Genomic DNA, 18,520 nt, shown 5'->3' on the forward strand with positions numbered 1-18,520 from the left:
TAGCATTGTGAAACGGGGGTGTTTTGCTCAGGGAGGGATGAGAGATGCTCTGCACAGGGCTGCTGTGAGAGGCATGGCAGGAGGGTGCCAGGCACTGCCCCTCCCAGCCTCCCTGTCAGCAAAGCTGTGACAATTTTGCACATGCAGTGTGCATTTATGGTGCTGGAATATTTTGCACTGATTACATTCTACTTGGTCTTCCTGTCTGCATACATGTACCTACTCTCCCTGGTGTAGTTCAGGTACTGAAGGGTTCTGGTTTCTGGCCCTAATTCAGGTGCCTTCTCCTGTGATCATGTGCATGATCCTTTCAAATGAGCCTAAATTCTTCTAACACACTGGGGATACTCTTATTTCAGCGTGATTTATGTCAGCAATTCTGGTAAAGTGTAATTAAAAAGGTCTCATTGATACCTCTACCTTAATTTTTTTTCCCTTGCCACTGCTTCCTAGAGTACTTGCCTTGTCTTAATTGAAGCAGTGAAGAGTCCATTTAGCAGGAAGGTGGGAGGAAACAGCCTGAAGATCATTCATCTAAATCACTCCAGTGATGAAAACAGTTGCTCACTACATCTATCATAATTTCTTCTAAGTTTCTTATAGAAGATTAGTTGCTGCAGCTATGCAGATGCACACTTCCCTGGTAGAGCTCTGCAGACCTTCCTGTCCAGGGCAGTCACTCCAGGCTGTGGAAAAAGAGCTGCTTTTTGCAGGTATAAATTACACACCAAAAAAAGTGTGCAGGTTAAAAACCCTTTTTATGTTTTTCCAGTTGCATTTGTTTAATGAAATGTTACACCCCCTTTACCTTGCACTGCTCTGTGAACCAGGTTTTTTTAAGTGTGAGGCCAAAATCTTTTTTGGGTAGCTTTGGTGCTTTTGCCAAGACACTTTTATGTAAAGTTCAGGTCCTTTGAAGTCTCATCCTCGTTCTCCACAGCTGAAACGCTCCTGAGAGCATCTTATAAATGGTGCAAAACTGACAGAGAAGAGCAGAGTGAAGGTGAAAGGGGCTGAAAGGATATGTCTATGAGAGTTCACCCTACTCCTGTCTGCAGGTATGTCCTGAACAGAGCAGCTGAAAGTCCATGAACAAAACTATTTGATTTACATGGAAAAAATATTTTCAAAACTATGCAGAATGTCAAAAGGAAGCCAAAAGAAGCTACATATCAAGCCAAAATGCTGTCTTTAACAACTCAAGGATTTTGATAGCTCTGACCCTGGGCCACCAGGCCAGGGCAGACCCTGTTTGCTGCTGGTCTCTGCTGTGCCTTGTGCTGCTTGTACTCTGCTGGCAGGGAATGAGCCACCAAAGGCTTTGCTTTTTGCTTTGTTATTGACTCGACCAGGCAGCAATAAAACCCCCATGATGGGTTGTGACACAACCTTAATGTTTGCTTGGATACTTTGACCTGCACACAGAGGGGTGGCTTTGGGCAGGAGCAGGAGGTGGTGCTGGACAGACTGAGCATGGACCTGCCCTCTGTCCTGCCCATGGCTGGTGCTGAGCACCTCTGCTATGAACACAGGCTGAGAGCTGGGCTTGTTCAACCTGCAGAAGAGAAAGTTTCAGGGACACCTTATAGCACCTTCCAGTCTCTAAGGGGGGCTACAAGAGAGCTGGAGAAGGACTTTAGACAAGGGCAGGGAATGGCTTTAAACTGACAGAGAGTGGGTTTAGATTAGATAAAAGGAAGAAATTTTTGACTATTGGGGATGATGAGGAACAGGTTGCCCAGAGCAACTGTGAATGCCCCATCACTTGAAATGCTCCAGGCCAGGCTGGAAGGGGCTCTGAGTTCCCTGGTGCTCCTGAAGGTATCCCTGCCCAGGGCACTTGGAACTGAATGATCTTTAAGATCCTTTCCAACTCAAACCATTCCATGGTTCTATAGTATCCCTATTTTCCCTTTTCTGATTTTGTTTTCTAAACAAAGCTGAGAGCTCACGTGGTTGTGGCATTGCAGCCACAGCCTGACCATAGCAGTTTGGTGTCTTCTTGCTCATGGTGGTGCGGAATAAAGCACAGAAAGGTGCCTGGAAGCTCCAGCCATGGGGCTGGGCTGTGGGAACGAGGTATCCCAGCTACAGAAGCTGGGTATGCCGGCTGAGGGAGCCGGGTATGCCGGCTGAGGGAGCCGGGTATGCCGGCTGAGGGAGCCGGGTGTCCCGGCTGAGGGAGCCGGGTGTCCCGATTGAGGGAGCCGGGTATGCCGGCTGAGGGAGCCGGGTGTCCCGATTGAGGGAGCTGGGTATGCCGGCTACGGGAGCTGGGTATTCCGGCTGAGTGCTCTTTTCCTGCGGCTGAGGAGCCGCTGAGTGAGAGGGCTGCTGAACTTACATTACTGCTGGGGATTCTGCAGTGCACACGTTACGATCGGTAAAAAGCATTAAACCCAAAGTGAATGGTCATATTCTGGCGTAATTGGTTGAAAAAGTCCCTGTGGGGATGGGTTTGCCTGAGGGGTGGCTGGCTGGGAGCGGAGCCGCGGGAAGCGATGGGAAGCAAAGGCACCGGGAAAGGCTTCAGCGACTCGAGGTGCGAAACTTCGCCTCGTAATCTCTCCCTGCCGGCACCTGTGCCTGAGGAAGGGAGGCGGGCGGGGTGCGGGTCCCGCCGTGAGGGCCAGCGGGGCTGCGGGGGCCGGCGGGGTGCGCGTCCCGCCGTGAGGGCCGGCGGGGTGCGGGTCCGGCGTGGCTGCGGGTCTCGGCGTGGCTGAAGGGCTGCGGGGCCCGGCGGCTCCGAGCGGGGACCCCCGCCCGCCCCCGCCCCGCGCCGCCCGCCGCCGCCGCGCGGTGGCGCCATCGGCCCGGAGAGCGCCTCAGTGCCCCCGGCGCGCACCGGGCACCCCCGCCCGGCCCCCCCGCTCCGCCCCGGGCAGGGCGGCGGCACCGCCGGGGAGGGGGCGGCGGGCTCGCCCCGGGACGGGCCGGGCCGGGCCGGGCTGGGCCCGGGGGTGAGAGCTGCCGTCGGGGCGGGAGGAGGAGGAGGAGGGGCCCCGGCGGCGGTGGGCAGAGGCGCGCATGGAGCGGCCGGGGAGCAACGGGAGCTGCCCAGGCTGCCCAGGGCTGGAGGGGGGCCCGGCGGCGGGAGCCGCCACCGGCCTGGCGGCCGTGCTTATCTTCACCATCGTGGTGGACGTGCTGGGCAACGCGCTGGTCATCCTGTCTGTGCTGCGGAACAAGAAGCTCCGCAACGCCGGTGAGCGCGAGGCGGGCGCGGGGCGGGCGCGAGGGGCGGGCGGAGCGGAGCGGCCCCGGCGGAGCGGAGCGGAGCAGCTCCTCACCTCACCGCACCTCACCGCACCGCGCCCCGGGCTCCGCCGGCCCGGCCCCGCTGCTGGCGGGGCTGGAGCCCGCGGGCAGCGGCGGGAGCAGAACGGCAGTCCCGCACCGGGGCGGTGAGGGCACCTCCCCTGGGGAGCCCCGGGTCCGGTCTGCCCCGGCCGAGGACTCCGAGCAGCTGCGCTGAGCCGGAGCAGTGCCCGCCCGTCGCTTCTCTCCGCTGGCCGGGCTGCCGCGGGGTTCCCGGCTCGCTCTCTGCCCGTCCCGCTGCTGCTGCTGTCCTCCGACTTTTCGAAACTTTTGTCCCCCAGAGGCAGCTGCAGACGGAGGAGCCAGCTCAGGTAAAACCCACGTCCCTTCAGCGACCCGCGCTGGGAGGAGCGGGGCAGAGGTGCAGGTGAGGACGACTCCGAGTGCCGCGTCAGGTGCTCAACAAGAGTGCTCGGGTTTTTAAGACAAGTCCATTACAACGTTGTACACTTGCTTTTGTGTTCCAGCCTTTCAGTGTTTTAGTATTTTTATTACAAACCTGCTATGCTGAAATCAGAGTGTAGAATTTACGTGTTTTTTCCACGGGTAACTTGGAAGTCTGCTTTGTAGCCCTATGTATTGACCTCCCTAATGAATTCATCTGGGAAAATTGTTAAACTGATATTATTCAGTGTTTTTAAGAAGGCTGTATTATGCGAGGGTGTAAATTTCTTTCCTTCAAAGTCTTATTATTTTAGCAAAGAAATACTGGATATCAGTATTAACAGAGAACTTATCCTGGATAAAAATTGCTGTGTAAGGAGTTTCAAGTAATCTGTGTAGTGCTGCTTAAATTGTACCATAGAGTGTGTTTTACTGAGGACTATATCACTGTCTGCTTTTATAGAGAGACATAAAATGACCTTCAGTTTTATAGCTTGTAAAATGGCTTTAATGAAATATCTGTGGTGTTTATGATGTGCAAGTTGCAAGTATTTTGAGATGCTGATGTCTCACTATCTGTCTCAGTCTCCTGTAAATAAGCAGTAACTCAACAAGGTTCAGTAAAAGTACTGGATGGATAAGGCTGAGAGGACAATTTCACTCCAGTGCCTCTAACATTTGATTGATTTATTAATGAAAGAAAGCACAGAAATGGCCATTGGCTTGGGCAGGCACTGGATGCAGTGACCCTGAATAGTGAGTGGCTTTTTAACTGGTACATAAAACGCTGCCCATAGCTACAGGCAGGCTGTACTGGGTTTATGAGAAACTGCAATATAGCTGGAAAAGCTCCTCTCTTCAGCTTTGCTTTAAAATGTGGGTGCAGCAAGCCTGTAATCAGTGGTTCTGAGGAAGGAAAGCACCCTACCCTTCTCCTAAGATAACTAGCTGTTTATGTTATCTGGCTGCAAGCAGATTTGAAGCTATTAGCGGCTTTTATTACCTTTCACATCGTTGATCACTTGAATGCATTTCATGTTTTAAGACTGCTTCCACTGTGAGTTGAGTTAAAGCTCCTGTGAAAGTAAAAAAGAACAGCTTTGAGTTGAAGTGATCACGGAGATATTTTCCAGAGCTTAGTCCTTGTCAGTAGCCTGTTGTCTGCTCTCTGTACGAGCTGTCGGCGTGTGGGAATAAAGTCAACACAAGTGCAAATAGTGCTAATCTTCCTGATCTGAGGGGACGTGGCTCTTGTTGCACACAGAACGTGAGTGTGACTAGTGGGGAATTCAGTGTGACAGACTTTGAAGCTGTGGTAAGTCCCAGGACCCATCCTGTTTTGTTCACCTGAGCACTGTTCCTCCTTCAGTCACAGCCTAAACTGGGAATGCCTGTGCTAAATCATGAAGGGGTTCAGCAGCAGGAGGATGAGGTGGTCAGGCCAGTGGTGGTGGTTTGATTCAGTAAAGTAAAATGTCTAACCTGCATCTAAGTGTTGTCATCTTGTGTTGCTAAAAAAATCATATGTGCTTAGAGTATTCAGACAGTCCTGCATCTCTCTGTGTTGGGAAGTAAGCTGTCTGTCAGCCTCCCTGGATGCAGGACAAAAAGTCAGGAATCTCAGCTCAGTTCATGCTCCTCCTGACATGTGAGCAGCCATGTGAATGAGAGGGGCTCACCTGGAACCCAGCAGCCAGATTGAAGTCCTTTGGACAAAGAGTTTATCTACTCGTGTGCAAATACAGCCTAAGCCAGTTCAATAAATGAAAAGGGCACCTGTGATGGCTGTGTCAGCTCTTGCCAAATCCTGGAAGGACCAGGTCTTCGTTTCTGGAGCAAGCTCACGCAAGGTCACCCAGCTGGAGCTAAAACTGTATTGTCAGGCTAAGCTGGGTTCAGGCTGGGATGTGTAACTGGCACTGCTTCAGGAGCTGTGGTGGGTGGGCACTCTTGTGAGGTGGGGTTTTTGGTCTGTTATCCTGGATGCTTTTGAAGAACTTGTCCCTTGTCACTTCAGCACTGCCCACAGCTGCAATGGCACGTAGCCACAAGAGTGTGGCTGTTGGGCAGCATCTCACATCAGCATTTGCCTGGAACTGAACAAAGAGAAGGAGGTGGGTGGTGCCTGTGGGCAGAGGAAACTGGGATTCACTGAAAGCCCCAGGTGTCCTTTGTGGTAGACAGTTCACATCCACAGCTGGCTGTTCAGCCAGTCATGCTGGAGAATGTCTGGTGTTAGGCTTTCCCACATCCAGCTACTTGGACATTTGGAGATATTTGTGTGGTCAGAGAGCTTCAAAAAAAGCTCCAGGCTTTGGTCTGTATGTCCACAGTGCAGGGCAGTGACATGATTGAGGGTGAAGGGTGTGAGGAATAACCCTGCTCCTCTCACAGGAAAGATGTCTGTATGTCTTTATGGGAGGGGTGAAGTTTTTTGGCAGCTGAAAACTTTGACAAACCTGATCATCCCTCTATTGTTCTGGACACTGGGGGAGTTGGGAAGAACTTGCTCTTTCCAGAGAAATCACACTGCTTCTCTTTCCATCTGGGAAGGTGTAAGGTAAGTTGATGTGCCCAGTGTTGTTTCTGGGAGGTGCTCAGAGTGCTGAGCACAGATTGGGACCCAAGTAAGAAACAATGATAGTGAGCTGTGGATAATGGGGCACGTGCGGGATCAGGACCAGCCGAGGGCTGCTGGCATGGCTGAGTTTACAGCTTTCCATTCTGCCTCTGGCCAGCTTTACAAGTGTGAAAATCAGCTCTAAAACCAGCCAGTATTTTTCAATGAGCTAGCCTGCTCCCTAGGCAGAGGCTCTGGCAATACCCTCCTCTAGTTCTTCTGAACTCAGTGCAAACTCAGGCACGCAGCCCAAACTGCATTCCCTGGAAACCCATGTCTCCCAGCAGTGCTGCCTGGAGCTTTGTGTGCAGAGAGCAATTTCTGCTGCCTCACAGGACCTTTATGCTCTTGGGAATGTAATTTCTAGGGATCCAAAACCTCTCTAGGGGCAGGCAGAGCAGGTACAACTCTAATGAGGTCATTGGGCTCAACTGGCTTTTAATCCTTTGGATATACACTATACAGGGCTGTTTGCATAGCGAGGGGATTTTGTTCTTGAACTGTCACCCCAGCCAAAGTCGGGCGTCACGCAGAAGTCTGTATGTATTATGTCAACAGTTACCTTTGTCAGCCAAATGCAAACTCTCAGAAGAAATCCTAGATCTGTTTGACAAGCCCTCCAGCCGGAAAACTGTGTTGACTAACAGGAGTTGTGTTTCCATCCCTGAGCAGGGGCCGGGAGACCAGCCTGCACTGCCCGGGTCAGCCGCTTGCCCTCTGGAAATACTGGCACTGGGCTAAGTTTTTGTTTGCTTGAGCAGGGCTTTTTATTTATTATCCCAAGACCTCTGGAACTTCCTGGCTGGCCTGGGACAGGCTTCTGGTTTGTTTTTTTTTTTGAAGTCAATGTTAGGAATTTGGGTGAGCTCCTTCAGAGGCTCTGAGTCCAGGTTTTCTCGTTACAGATGTGAGGATGGTTAGCAGATGGTGTTGGGGATCTTCCCAACTTGCTTCTCAGAGACTTTTGCTATAGCTGAGATTTAAGTCATCCTTATTTGCAAAGATAAAAAGTAATACTTATGCTTTCTGTATCATCTATATCAGGATACTTTCACTGTACTTTTTTAGCATCAAGCCTAATGTATTGATTGATGGTTGCTTTTTTCCTGATAGAACTATTGCCTCTAGGTTTTTTTTAATATCTTTTAGCTTTCTTTATAAAAATGTATTGAATTGTATAAAATTTGCTCTAGTTTTATAGTAGATTTAATTTTTTTACATTTTTTTTAAAATTTGGCTCTTGTCTTAATTTCTATTTTAAACCAAATAATTTCTAAAAAAGATACTGTTGCTTTTCTTGGTGGGAAAGAGGGCTCTACTGAGGCATCTTTAAACATCCTCCAATAAGCATTGTCACACTTACTTATATTTAGATGTTTTCTCTCAGTTATTTTTGTGTCTGGTTCTTTCCAGTTTTGTGAAACTGACCTTTAGGAGATGTTGTTTTGGACCATGTTCTGTTTCCTTACCTCAGATGTAGTTGGGAACTGTGATTGATTTTCTTCCAGCTACTGCAGGATTTCCTTGTCCTAGAAAGCTATCTATTATATGTAGGTGTTGAGATTTATTTTTTTAAATTTTTTTTAGCACCACAAACCCTCCAGCATCTGCCATAAGCCTGAAATTACATTTCTTCTTGCTGTACATTGTGGGTAGATGCTTCAGGAGCTGCTCATCTGTTGCACTGATTCACTTGTCTACAGCAAACTCCTACCAGTGCTGCTGGTGCACCCAGCCCGTGGCCCCTGAAGTGAGGGGGGCCCTGCTGCAGGTGGCTGGGCTTTCTGGGGGGCTCTGCTGAGGGGAGCAGGCTGTGTGTTGGTTAAACGGTGAGAAGGTTGCTGGGTCTCCCCTTCCCCACCTGCTGAGTCCTGGGATGTGAAGGGTGGCACCCAGCACCCCCTTGCCCTTCAGCAGGGATGGCACCTGTCACATCAGAGGGGTGAGCTGCTGGCAGATGCCTCTGCTCTAGAGGGGGCCTGTCCACACCAGTGGTTGCTTTTAGCTTTGTTACTGAAGCACCAAGAGCTCGGTGATGAGTTTGCAATGCCAAGCTGGCTGCCAGTGCTCCCCCTGTGCCCCAGCCATGGGAATGGCACCTGCAGCGTTAGGGCTGCAGGGGAGCCTGGCTGGGGCTGGGGCTCAGCACAGCGAGGGCCTGGGCTGCAGGGCTGGTGCAGAGAAGTTGTTGAGAGTGGTCTCTTGGGGGCTGTGGTGGGCTCTGGGAGCAGGAGGGCAGGGGGGGGTGGATCTGTCCCTCTGCTGCAGCCCCCTGCTCCCATGGCTCTGCAGTGGGTGCTGGAGTGGGGCTGGGGGAGGTGGGAGAAGCAGGAGTGACAGTGCCATGAAACCTGTGAGAAAATCAATTTGGATTAAGGTGAACTGTGAACTTTAACTGTAATAGGAGCATAAAGTGGAGAACAATCTTGACCTGTCCTTTCCTAGAAGATGTCTTGCACAGTGAGACACAGAGACAGGGCATTTGTTCGGGCTGTGTTGGAGCCACAGGCACAGCCCCATGGCCAGACTAACTTGGAGAGGTCTCTGATGACATCACCTTCACCTTCATCTGCTCCTGCGTTGGTGAGGGCTCAGGCTGCATCCCCATCCAGGCCCTGGCACATCCCTCCTTCCAGCAGTGCTGCTCTGGGCTCCCCCTGGGCTGTGTCCAGAGTGCCAAGGAGGAGGCTCAGCCACTGCCCTGTCTTGCTCCAAGTGGCATTTCTGGTCCCATGCTGTGCTGCTCCCATGCTGTGCTCCCAGGGCTCTGGAGGAAGCAGCAGCTCACTCAGCCATGAGCAGCTCCTAAGTTGCTTTGTAGCACAGTAGCTTCAGAAATATTTCTAAACTGGTCCTTCAAGCAGCTCCATTGGGGTTCCCAGGGGGATTCCATCCCATCAACTCTGAGGTCAAAGCTTCCAATATTTGGGTTTGGTTTTTTTTCCTTTTCTATTTTTTTTTTCCAGGGAAAAAAGTCTTTATGTGGATGTGAGTATTTTTAGGAACACTGGATCTCAGGAGCCCCTTTGTGAAACTCTGTGTAACTCCCAGCATACATTTTTGCTCCTCCCACTCCCAAACCCGGGGTCGGAGCAGGACTTGAACACAGACAGCACTGTAAATCATGGATGTGTGGCTGGGGAGTGGAGTTGAAGCACTGTTAGTCATTCAGTAAGTCAGCAGTGCTCAGCATGCACTTCAGGTGTACCAGTGGTTTGGGAGCCAGATGGTATGTGGTCAAGTGATAAATATGTGATTTGAGAGGAATTGTCATGGTTTGATGCTGGCCCAATGCCAGGCACCCACGAGAGTCTTTTGCTCACCCTCCCCTGCTACAGCTGGGCAGTGGAGAGGGAAAAAAAATTGACAAACATTTCGTGAGTGAGATAAGGACCAGGAAAAACACTTAAAGGACAGAACAGGCTCAATTTATGGTTGCAAAATTAATTTATTACTGACAGAATCAGAGGAGGATAATGAGAAGTAAAATAAGCCCCTAAAACGCTGCTTCCCCCCAGCCCCTGGCTCCTTCCAACTCACAATGCAGGGAGACAGGGCGTGGGGGTTTGGTCAGCTCATCATGGAGATTTTCTTCCTCTGCTCAGGGAGAGGAATCCTTCCCCTGTGAGACTGTGGGGTCACTCCCACGGGACACAGTTACCCATGAGCTTCTCCAGAGTGGGTCCACTTTCATGAGCAGCAGCCCTACCACACCTGCTGCAACATGAACTCCCCTACGGGCAACAGCCCTCCCAAAACTGCTGTGACGTGGCTCTCTCTTGCCATGGGGTGCAGCCCTCCAAGGACAGACTGCTCCAGGCTGGAAGAAGGGTCCCTGTTTCTCCATCAGGTCTTCCACTGGATCACAGCTTCCTCCAGGCATCCACCTGCTCTGGTGTGGGCACCTTCCCCCATTGGCTGTGGGTGGATCTCTGCATCCCCCTGGGATCTCCACAGGCTGCAGGGGCTCAGCTGCTTCACCATGGTCTTCACCATGGTCTTCACCACAGCTGCAGAGGAATCTCAGCTCCAGTGCCTGGAGCACCTTCTCCCCCTCCTTTTCCACTGACCTTGGTGTCTCCATGTTGTTTTCCCTCACATGTTCTCACCTCCTCCTCTGACTAGAAGCAAAACCTGTGACTTTTTGATTTCCTTCTTAAATATGTTATTCCAGAGGCATTACCAGGCTCTCTCATTGGCCCAGTTTTGGCCAGCAGCATGTCCATCTTCAGAGCCATCAGAGGTTGGCTCTGTTGGACGTGGTGGAAGCTTCCAGGAGCTTTTCACAGGAGCCATCTTTGTGGCTCCCCTGCTACCAAAACCCAGGCTGTGCAAAACCAATGCAGCAATGAATCAGGTTTCCACTAGGAACAGTAATTCTGGCATTTCTGAACTGAAGATTATGTGTCTTTGCAGTGTTTGACCAAAGTTCTGTTACACATGGGTAACAGGTCTCTATACAGTTGAAATTAGTTGAAACAAAACTCCTATTATTGGCAGATCTGTGCAGATTTGTGTCTTGTATCATGTAAAATAACACCCTGCCTCCCCAGATGGCCATCCTGTGGACAAGAGAGCAAGCCATGTTCAGCACACTGCTGAGCTCCTGTTCTCCCTTTCTCAGTCCCCCCTAGCCCTGTGCCCTTCCCTGTCTCTGGCAAAGGCTCTTCTTTTCTTTTCAGCCCCAAAGAGCATTGCTGCCCAAGGACTTGATGTTCCTAAAAAATCTCAAGAGCCAAGTACTGGCGTAGATAATGGTAAATAATTAATTACCTTGCAGACAGTCCTTCAATATGAGCTGGAACATCTTTCAGGAAAAGGGAAGGTGGGCATATGTGCTCAAAGTAACTCTTCCCTGTGATTACTTAAAAGGCTTAGAAGGACAACTGTCATGTCATGGCCTATAAATAAAATGGAAATTAATTCAGAGGCAGGTTTTGAATACTTTTATCTTTTTTTCATTTTGTTCGCATTTTATTGTTTGCCTTTTGTTTGCTTTTGTGCAGGATGTTTAATTCCTTCCAAGTCTGTCCCACAGCAGAGAGCAGGGGTGGAGGAGGACAGGACAGTCCTTAGGAGAGGGCTGTGCCCCAGTCCCAGGACAGTCATGTCTGCAGCAGCCCCAGTCTGATGGAACTGCTTTTTCTGGTGCTGAGCAGGCGCACAGCCTGCAGTTCCCATGGGCTCTATGAGCTGTAACTTAAATGGAGTTTAACATATTTCATCTTACTCTTAGCCCATTGTGTGGCCTTCTGATCTCAGCTGTGAGTTTTATTTCTGCAGATACTGCAGTAGAAAATAGATCAAATTGAATCTTAATGGGATGGGTGAAATCCACAGCAGAGTTGCATTTGGATGCATTAGGAAATGGAGCCCTGGCTATGCTGCCCCAGGGAATGCTGCCTGACAGCCAGGTGGGAGGGAGCAGCCTCCCCAGTGTGCCCACAGCATGAGCCAGGATGGGGGCACAGGGCTCCTCTGCTGGCCTCAGCTCTGCCCTACTTGTGAGGAGATTCAGAAGGAGCAATTTAGGAAAGGGAGATGTTCTCCAGGTGGTCCAGGATTTTCCAATGACTTTTGCAGAGTAACTAACTTTCTGTCCTATGTCTCTGAGGTGAGGAGATCCTATTCCTTTAGGTGACCACTGCAGCTTAGGCTGTCCCTGGACTTGCATACAAACATGGCATAGGAGGGTTGGTGGAGTGAACAGCACATAGAAGGTAAGAGGGAGTAGAAGACTGGAGTCCTGGTGCCTGGATATGGATTTGGGCTCTGCTTTTAGGGTAGAACTATGCTGGGAAGACTGGGAGATGATGATCTGTGCTCAGGGGTGGTTCTTCTGCACCCACCCAATCCACCTGCTTGTCTCCTGCTTTCATCTGCTGGCCAGTTTCAATGGCAAGAGCCACCCAGATCTCACTGTGCTAGTTCTTTGGCCCTCAGTCCCACCTGCAGGTTGCTGAAATACCCCTGCCCAGTCCTTTTTAGTGGCTTGCATTGGCCTTCCCACTGCATTTGTCAGCACTCGGCTTTGGGGCTTCCATGGGCCGATGGAGGGTCCCTGGCTCATAGGGGAGCAGGGTCAGGATCAGCAGGAAGGATCCAGGCTTGCCTGGAGAGGGAGAGCCGATGGGAGCTGTGTTTTTAAGGCACACTGATGGAGGAGGGAGGCGTGTGAGGCTCCTGCTCATGTCCCTGAGGGAGCAGTGAGACAGGGATGGCAGCATGGTGGCACTTCCCTTGTGCTGCTCCCAGTTTTTCTTGGCAGGTTTCTAGGAAAATGGATTATACCACATTCAAAATATTCACTACTGGATTTAATAATATTTCAAAAATAACTTAAATACATTTCTTTCAGAAGTGGTATTCCATGGAAATCCTTTCTGTTTATCTGCTGGCATTGCCAAGCACGTACTCAAAAGCCGGCATCCACGCGAGTCATTGCTTTTTCAACAGAATGGGAGAACAATAGCCTGTGTCATTAGCCTGGCCCCAAGCTGTCTGAGGACAAGGGCTGTGCATTGTGTCATTCCCTACCTGCAGCTTTTCCCTGAAGTTGTCTGGGTCATATCTCTATGTTGGCACTGTCAGAGGTGCCTCAGGGAGCAAAGCCAGGGCTGAATGGCTGGGCAGTCTACCCCTACTTCTACAGCTTTGCCATCTGAGTTTGTTCTTCAGCCTCAGTACCTCTAGAGATAGTTCTTCAGTCTCTTCATGTCAAGGTTCTCCTTCCTCACCTCTGAGATGCTCTGGAACTTTCTGAATGTCTCAGTTGTGGAGTGCTGGGAAGGTGGTGGAGATCTCTCAACACTGGCCTGATTTTCTACTGTACCTAAGATGTGAGCATTAAGTCAGTGGTGAGCTCTGCCATTATGGCTTGTGTCTTAAACAGTCTTTCTACTAACCAAAAGTGATTAGTCAAAATTAATTGGACTGAGTGGAAAGCTTGCTGACAAAACACTTCAAGAGTAGGTGTAGCTGACAGGCACCAAAATGGTCAGACATTACAATGTGGATTGCAAACTCTGCCTCTGCCGTGCTTATCCGTGGGAGTTTCTGTAGGGAAGAGAGAAGTGTGGTGTGAGGATTGCAGAAAAACTCAGGTGTGATGGGAGAAGGAGGGGCATGTGTGCTGGGAACAGGAGGGATACTTGTGGTGGGAGGCTGTGGGTGAATCCCTGCCTTGGAAGAGGCAGTCTTGTCTGCTGAGAGTTATTGCCATGGCCAGCAGTCAGAGCAAGGAGGAGCAGCAGCAGCCACAGCTCTGCTGGCTCTGACCAGGCACAGGTTTGCAGCTCCTGCAGAGGATCCAGCTGCACTCCCTGCTGAGATACATTTGGGCCCAGAGCAGTTCAGCAAACACAGCCTGCTGGAAGGTGCCTGACCTCAGGTCTCTCCTCACCTAGGTTAGGAGCATTGAACATCTCAGCAGATGTACTGGTCTTCTGGCCCTTCAGGGAGAGAATTAGAGAATGCTTTGTTTTGGAAGGGATTTTAAAGATCATCTCATTCCAACCCCACTGGCACAGGTGTTACCCTCTTAGGAAAACAGAGAATTTGTAAGACAATGCACTCTTGTTCCTGACAGATGCTGATGAGCCAGTTCCTAATGACCCAAGACCTTGCTGGGGACTCAAGGGGCCCCTGTTTTCAGAACAGCTGCAGTGAACAAAACATTCCCTGCCTGCTCTAGGCTCTCATGGAAAGGTGAGGCAATGCTGTCTGCCAGCTCCTTGCTCTAAGTCCTTCCAAAAAGCAAGTGAGGACAGAGAAGCCAGGACCTGACTTGAGGCAAAACCTAGGTGGGAAAACCAGGGTTTCCCATACAAGGCAACGAGGAAGTAAAAGTGACTTGCCTAATTAAGACAATAGACTAATTAGCTAATGAGAGAAGTCTTTCCAGTGTGGATGTACCATTGGAAGCCATTAATTAAGTCTTGCTAAATCCCAGACTAGACAAAGCCTTTGATAATAGGGAAGAGGAAGAAGTAGTTAGCACTGTGTCCCTTAGCACACACAAAGCCTTCTCCATGGAGTCTTTAAAATAATAAATTTGCTTTGGAATAAATTATACAGATATGGAAACAGAGGAGTGGGGAAGCAACAAACAGGGCTTACAAGGAGCTAGACTCTTTCAGTCTTGCTGTGGCAGCATTTGTTCTTCCTTACTGGTATTTTGACTCTCATTTGTTATTTCCTTTTTGAGACAAATTTCTCCCAGGAGAGGTTGGATTTCTCCTGATTGATCGTGGCATTACAAAACCAGTTGCTGCTGCTGGGCTGTTTCCATTGCTTTGGCAGACCAGTCTTTCACAGTTTCCTCTTACCTTTAAAAGTGATTCTTTTAATTATTTCTAGCAAATCTGTAAAGATACCAGTTTTTCCTCCCATGTGGAATGAAGACAAATGATCAAACTCTGACACCTTTTTCCTGGAATATGATCCTGGTTTCTAACCAACTCTTCTATTTTTCTCTTCCCTGGTTTTAAATGAGTTTCAGTTCCTGGTAGTCAACAAAACTGTCTATGGCCTGGCCTGCAAGAGAACTCGAGAGGGACTTTTTACAGGGGCTGTAGGGACAGGAGAAGGCAGAAGGGCTTCATGCTGACAGAAGGCTGGTTTAGATGAGATACTAAGACAAAATTCTTCAGTATGAGGATGTAGGGGGATAGAATATAAGAAAATAAAGATAGTGTAGAAAGTAGTCTTACCCCTAAGGAGTTGCAGCTGGGCCAATTATCAAAGATTAGGAGAAGGCCTGACTTTACCAGGCCACAGCTGTAACCAATGAGAAGAAGATACTATAAAAGAGTGGGGTGGCTGGGTGAGAAGGGAACTGGAGTCAGTGGCTGCTTTGAGAAGAAGAAAGAGTCAGTGCTCTGAGGAGCTGCCCACGAGAAACACCAAGAAGGTGTGAAAATTTTGTGATAGGAGACAACAGTATGGGACCCCTGTGATAAGATAACAACATGAGGATGGTGAGACACTGGCACAGGTTGCCCAGAGAAGCTGTGGATGCCCCATCCCTGGAACTGTTCAAGGCCAGTTTGGACTTGGCTTGGAGCAACCTGGTCTAGTGGAAGATGTCCCTGCCTAGGGAGTTGTTGTGTCAAGCCCTTGGCCACAAGCTTTCCTTAGCAGGGCTAAAATTGTCCCCAAACTGGAGTGGGAGGATATAGCATGTCAATGAAGAGGAAGTGCTGAGCAGCCCTCTGTTGAGTTTAACTTTCTGCCATGGACATGCAAGACAAATTCATTTTAAAATAGAAAGCTGAACAGTTATTCTGCACTGTGTTGTTCTAGAAAAGCACTTCTTTTTTTAAAGAACAGACAGAGAAGCCAATTTCTGCTAAGCATTCATTTTGTATTTGTCCTTTCACTCACCCTTGCTTCTCTAATTCCACTGAGACTGATCTTTCACCAGGAAATGAGGAAGGCTGGGGAAAGGTGCTGTGTGTGGGGCATCTAAATGCACTTGGTTGCTGACTGCAGGTGGATGAGATGCCAGCACAGACGAGCACGTGGCAGTGGCTTGCACTTCTTCAGAAACCAGTGGCCCTTTTTGTTCTGAGGGATCTGTTTTAACTCCTGGACTTTCTTGAAAGCAGGGTTCTCAGTGTGTGCTGAATCCTTTTAGAGTAACTGGGTTGGATTTGAATTGGGAGCCCTCTAAATACTGTGAGTAGCTGGTGGTACAGCTGTATTTGTAGTGGCATCCTGGCTGCAGTGTTGTAGCTCTGAGCTGCCACACCAGCAGGGACTGGGAACTCCCTGTTGGGACCACAGGCATTGGGCACAGTGTGTGTTGTGTCTCTGTGGGGTATTGAGTGTCTGTCCTGTTCTCCCACTGTGCTGAGTGGTCCTTGGGGGCAGCAGAGTGGGGGAAAACAGAGTGGAATCAGGAGAGAGAATGATTCCAGTCATCCTAGAGCTCAAAGCAGAATTGGAAAATCTCCAGGATCACTGAGTCCTACCATTGACCTAACACTGCCAGGTCCATCATTAATCCTGTCCCTTAGTGTCACATCTACACATTTTTTGAACGTTTCCAGCAGCCTCCTTGTCCTTCTTTGGACACAAATCACTTGAACAGCTCTGCTCTAATAAGAAGATAGATATTTTGCAATCATGCTAAAACAAGACTGTATAAAAGTCTTCTGATTCTGGACCTTTTGGCCTGGCTGGTGCTGACTTTAAAGGTGAGGTCTCTGCTGAAGTGGCCCAGGTATAGAACAGGGGAAGCTGTTGTGGAAGTTCCCTGCAGTGTTGGTAAAAGGACAGCCTGAAGCTGAAGTGTCCTTCAGTGGCAAAAGAGATGAAAGTAGCTTTTGCTTGTATACAGCCCCCTTCATATGCCTCTGCCTGTGATCTCTGTGCCTGTGTGCTTGTCAAAAACAGTTTTCAGTTTCCTTTTGTGGAGGGTGTGAGAGGTTAGAAAGCTCTTGTGCTGGCTTTCTGGGCAGCTGTGAACAAACCCCAGTGCTATTGATATCTCTTCCACAAAACTGGGCCTGGTAATGTTTATTCTTATCTTTCACCCTTGTAAAAGGAAGACCGAAGATGGGATTTCTTTAGGATGACGGTGAGCTGTGGACTGTAAGCCTCCTTTCCAGGGGACTGCTGCCGGACCAATACACTTCAGACAGACCATGTGCTGCTTTCTCTGTCCTAGACAAGGAGATTTTTAGAGCTGTGGTACCTGAAAGAAGCTAAGATGTGTTTGTGTCCATCTGTCCTGGTTTCAGCTGGGATGGGGTTAATTGGAGCCCAGTGCTGGGCGTTGGATTTAGGATGAGAATAGTGTTGATAAGACACTGATGTTTTAATTGTTGCTAAGCTTGAGTTAGTGTTTACACTATCTCAAGGGCTTTTCAGCTTCTCATGCTGCCCTGCCAGCAAGGGGGGCATAAGGAGCCAGAAGGGGCATAGCCAGGGCAGCTGACCCCAACTGACCACAGGGATATTCCAGATTGTGTGGTGTCATGCTCAGCCCAGAAATTATGGGCAAAACTGGCCAGGTGCTGCTGCTCAGGGACTGGCTGGGCATCAATTGTCAGGTGGTGAGCAATTGCATTGTGTATGATTTGTTTTGCATATTCTAATTCTATTATTGTTATTACTTCTGTTTCTGTGCTATTAAACTGCCTTTTTCTTAACACACAAATTTTACCTTCCCTCCCATTCACTCTCCCATTCCACTGGAAGGAGATGAGTGAGCAGCTATGTGGTGTTTAGTTACTTGCTGAGGTAAAGCATGACACTAACCCATCACCTGGTTTACTTTATTTCTGTCAGAAGTGCCCAGTTTGCACTTTAGGAGCTGCATCAGGGACAATGCTTCTTCCTTGTGAGAAGTGCTAGTGGTAGGATGTGAGACCTGTGGAGCTATAGTTTCCCCTCACATTGTATTAGTTTCTTTGTCTCATTCTTTCTCCCTTCATCTAAAATTATTTTAGCTTTTAAGTGCATTTCCAAGCTGTGGAAAGCTACTGACATTCAGAAACTCTCAATCTCCCCCACAAAGAGCACAATTCTGCATTTTCTATCAAAAAGTGTATTATAACTCATCAGTCCAGTAACACCTAAGTTTGCAAAGGTTTATGGGTTGTTTAAATATATTAAGTCTATGAATCCCAAAAGTAGATATCTGCTAATGCATCAGATCTTTATTTTCCTTATGCCTCTTGTACTTCCCTGCCTTCCTCACAATCCTGCTGTAGTAATTTTTTTTCAGGGACTAACAGAGTCTGCCTGTAATTGTGTTGTGAGTATCTAGAGAAGTGAGAAGCCAAATAAAATTCAAAGCAGGACAAGGCAATCTTCCTGCAGATTTTGAAAGTGCTACAGGATTGCGCATTAAAGAGATCAGGCACCTCTGCTTTTGCCCTTTCCCTTCTGTCGTAAATGATCTGCATTAAAACAGTTTAGCACAGCAACAAAACACAGCTAGTTTTAAGCAGCAAAAAGGCAGAAATAGAGCAAGAAGAGTCCAAAATTAATTTGTGAAGCTGCTTGTTGTCTTCTGACTTAAGATCTGTGTTCTAAATCATTGTTCAGAAACATAAGCCATTGTCCATGTGAGTGGATTTATATAGGGTCTAAAAGGAAAGGGTGAGATCAAGTCTGGTGTTTAGGTTTGCCTGCCATGAGTCTTCATCTCAGTTTCCCTCTCCTGTGACTCTGCCATGGAAGTAGGCC

At 49.1% G+C, this 18,520-nt stretch overlaps 1 protein-coding gene across 1 annotated transcript in view; it reads left to right on the top strand.

Annotated features, from left to right (window-relative positions):
- Positions 1–3,012: 3,012 nt before the first annotated feature.
- Positions 3,013–18,520, top strand: part of GPR50 (G protein-coupled receptor 50) — a 39,711-nt gene continuing 24,203 nt past the window's right edge. The window contains exon 1 of the mRNA XM_066559438.1: positions 3,013–3,205. Coding sequence (XP_066415535.1) covers positions 3,028–3,205 — 178 coding nt within the window. The 5' untranslated portion in view covers positions 3,013–3,027. The remainder of the gene's footprint in view (positions 3,206–18,520) is intronic.

The sequence above is a fragment of the Molothrus aeneus genome, chromosome 14 (assembly GCF_037042795.1).
Source record: "Molothrus aeneus isolate 106 chromosome 14, BPBGC_Maene_1.0, whole genome shotgun sequence".
Lineage (NCBI taxonomy): Eukaryota > Metazoa > Chordata > Aves > Passeriformes > Icteridae > Molothrus > Molothrus aeneus.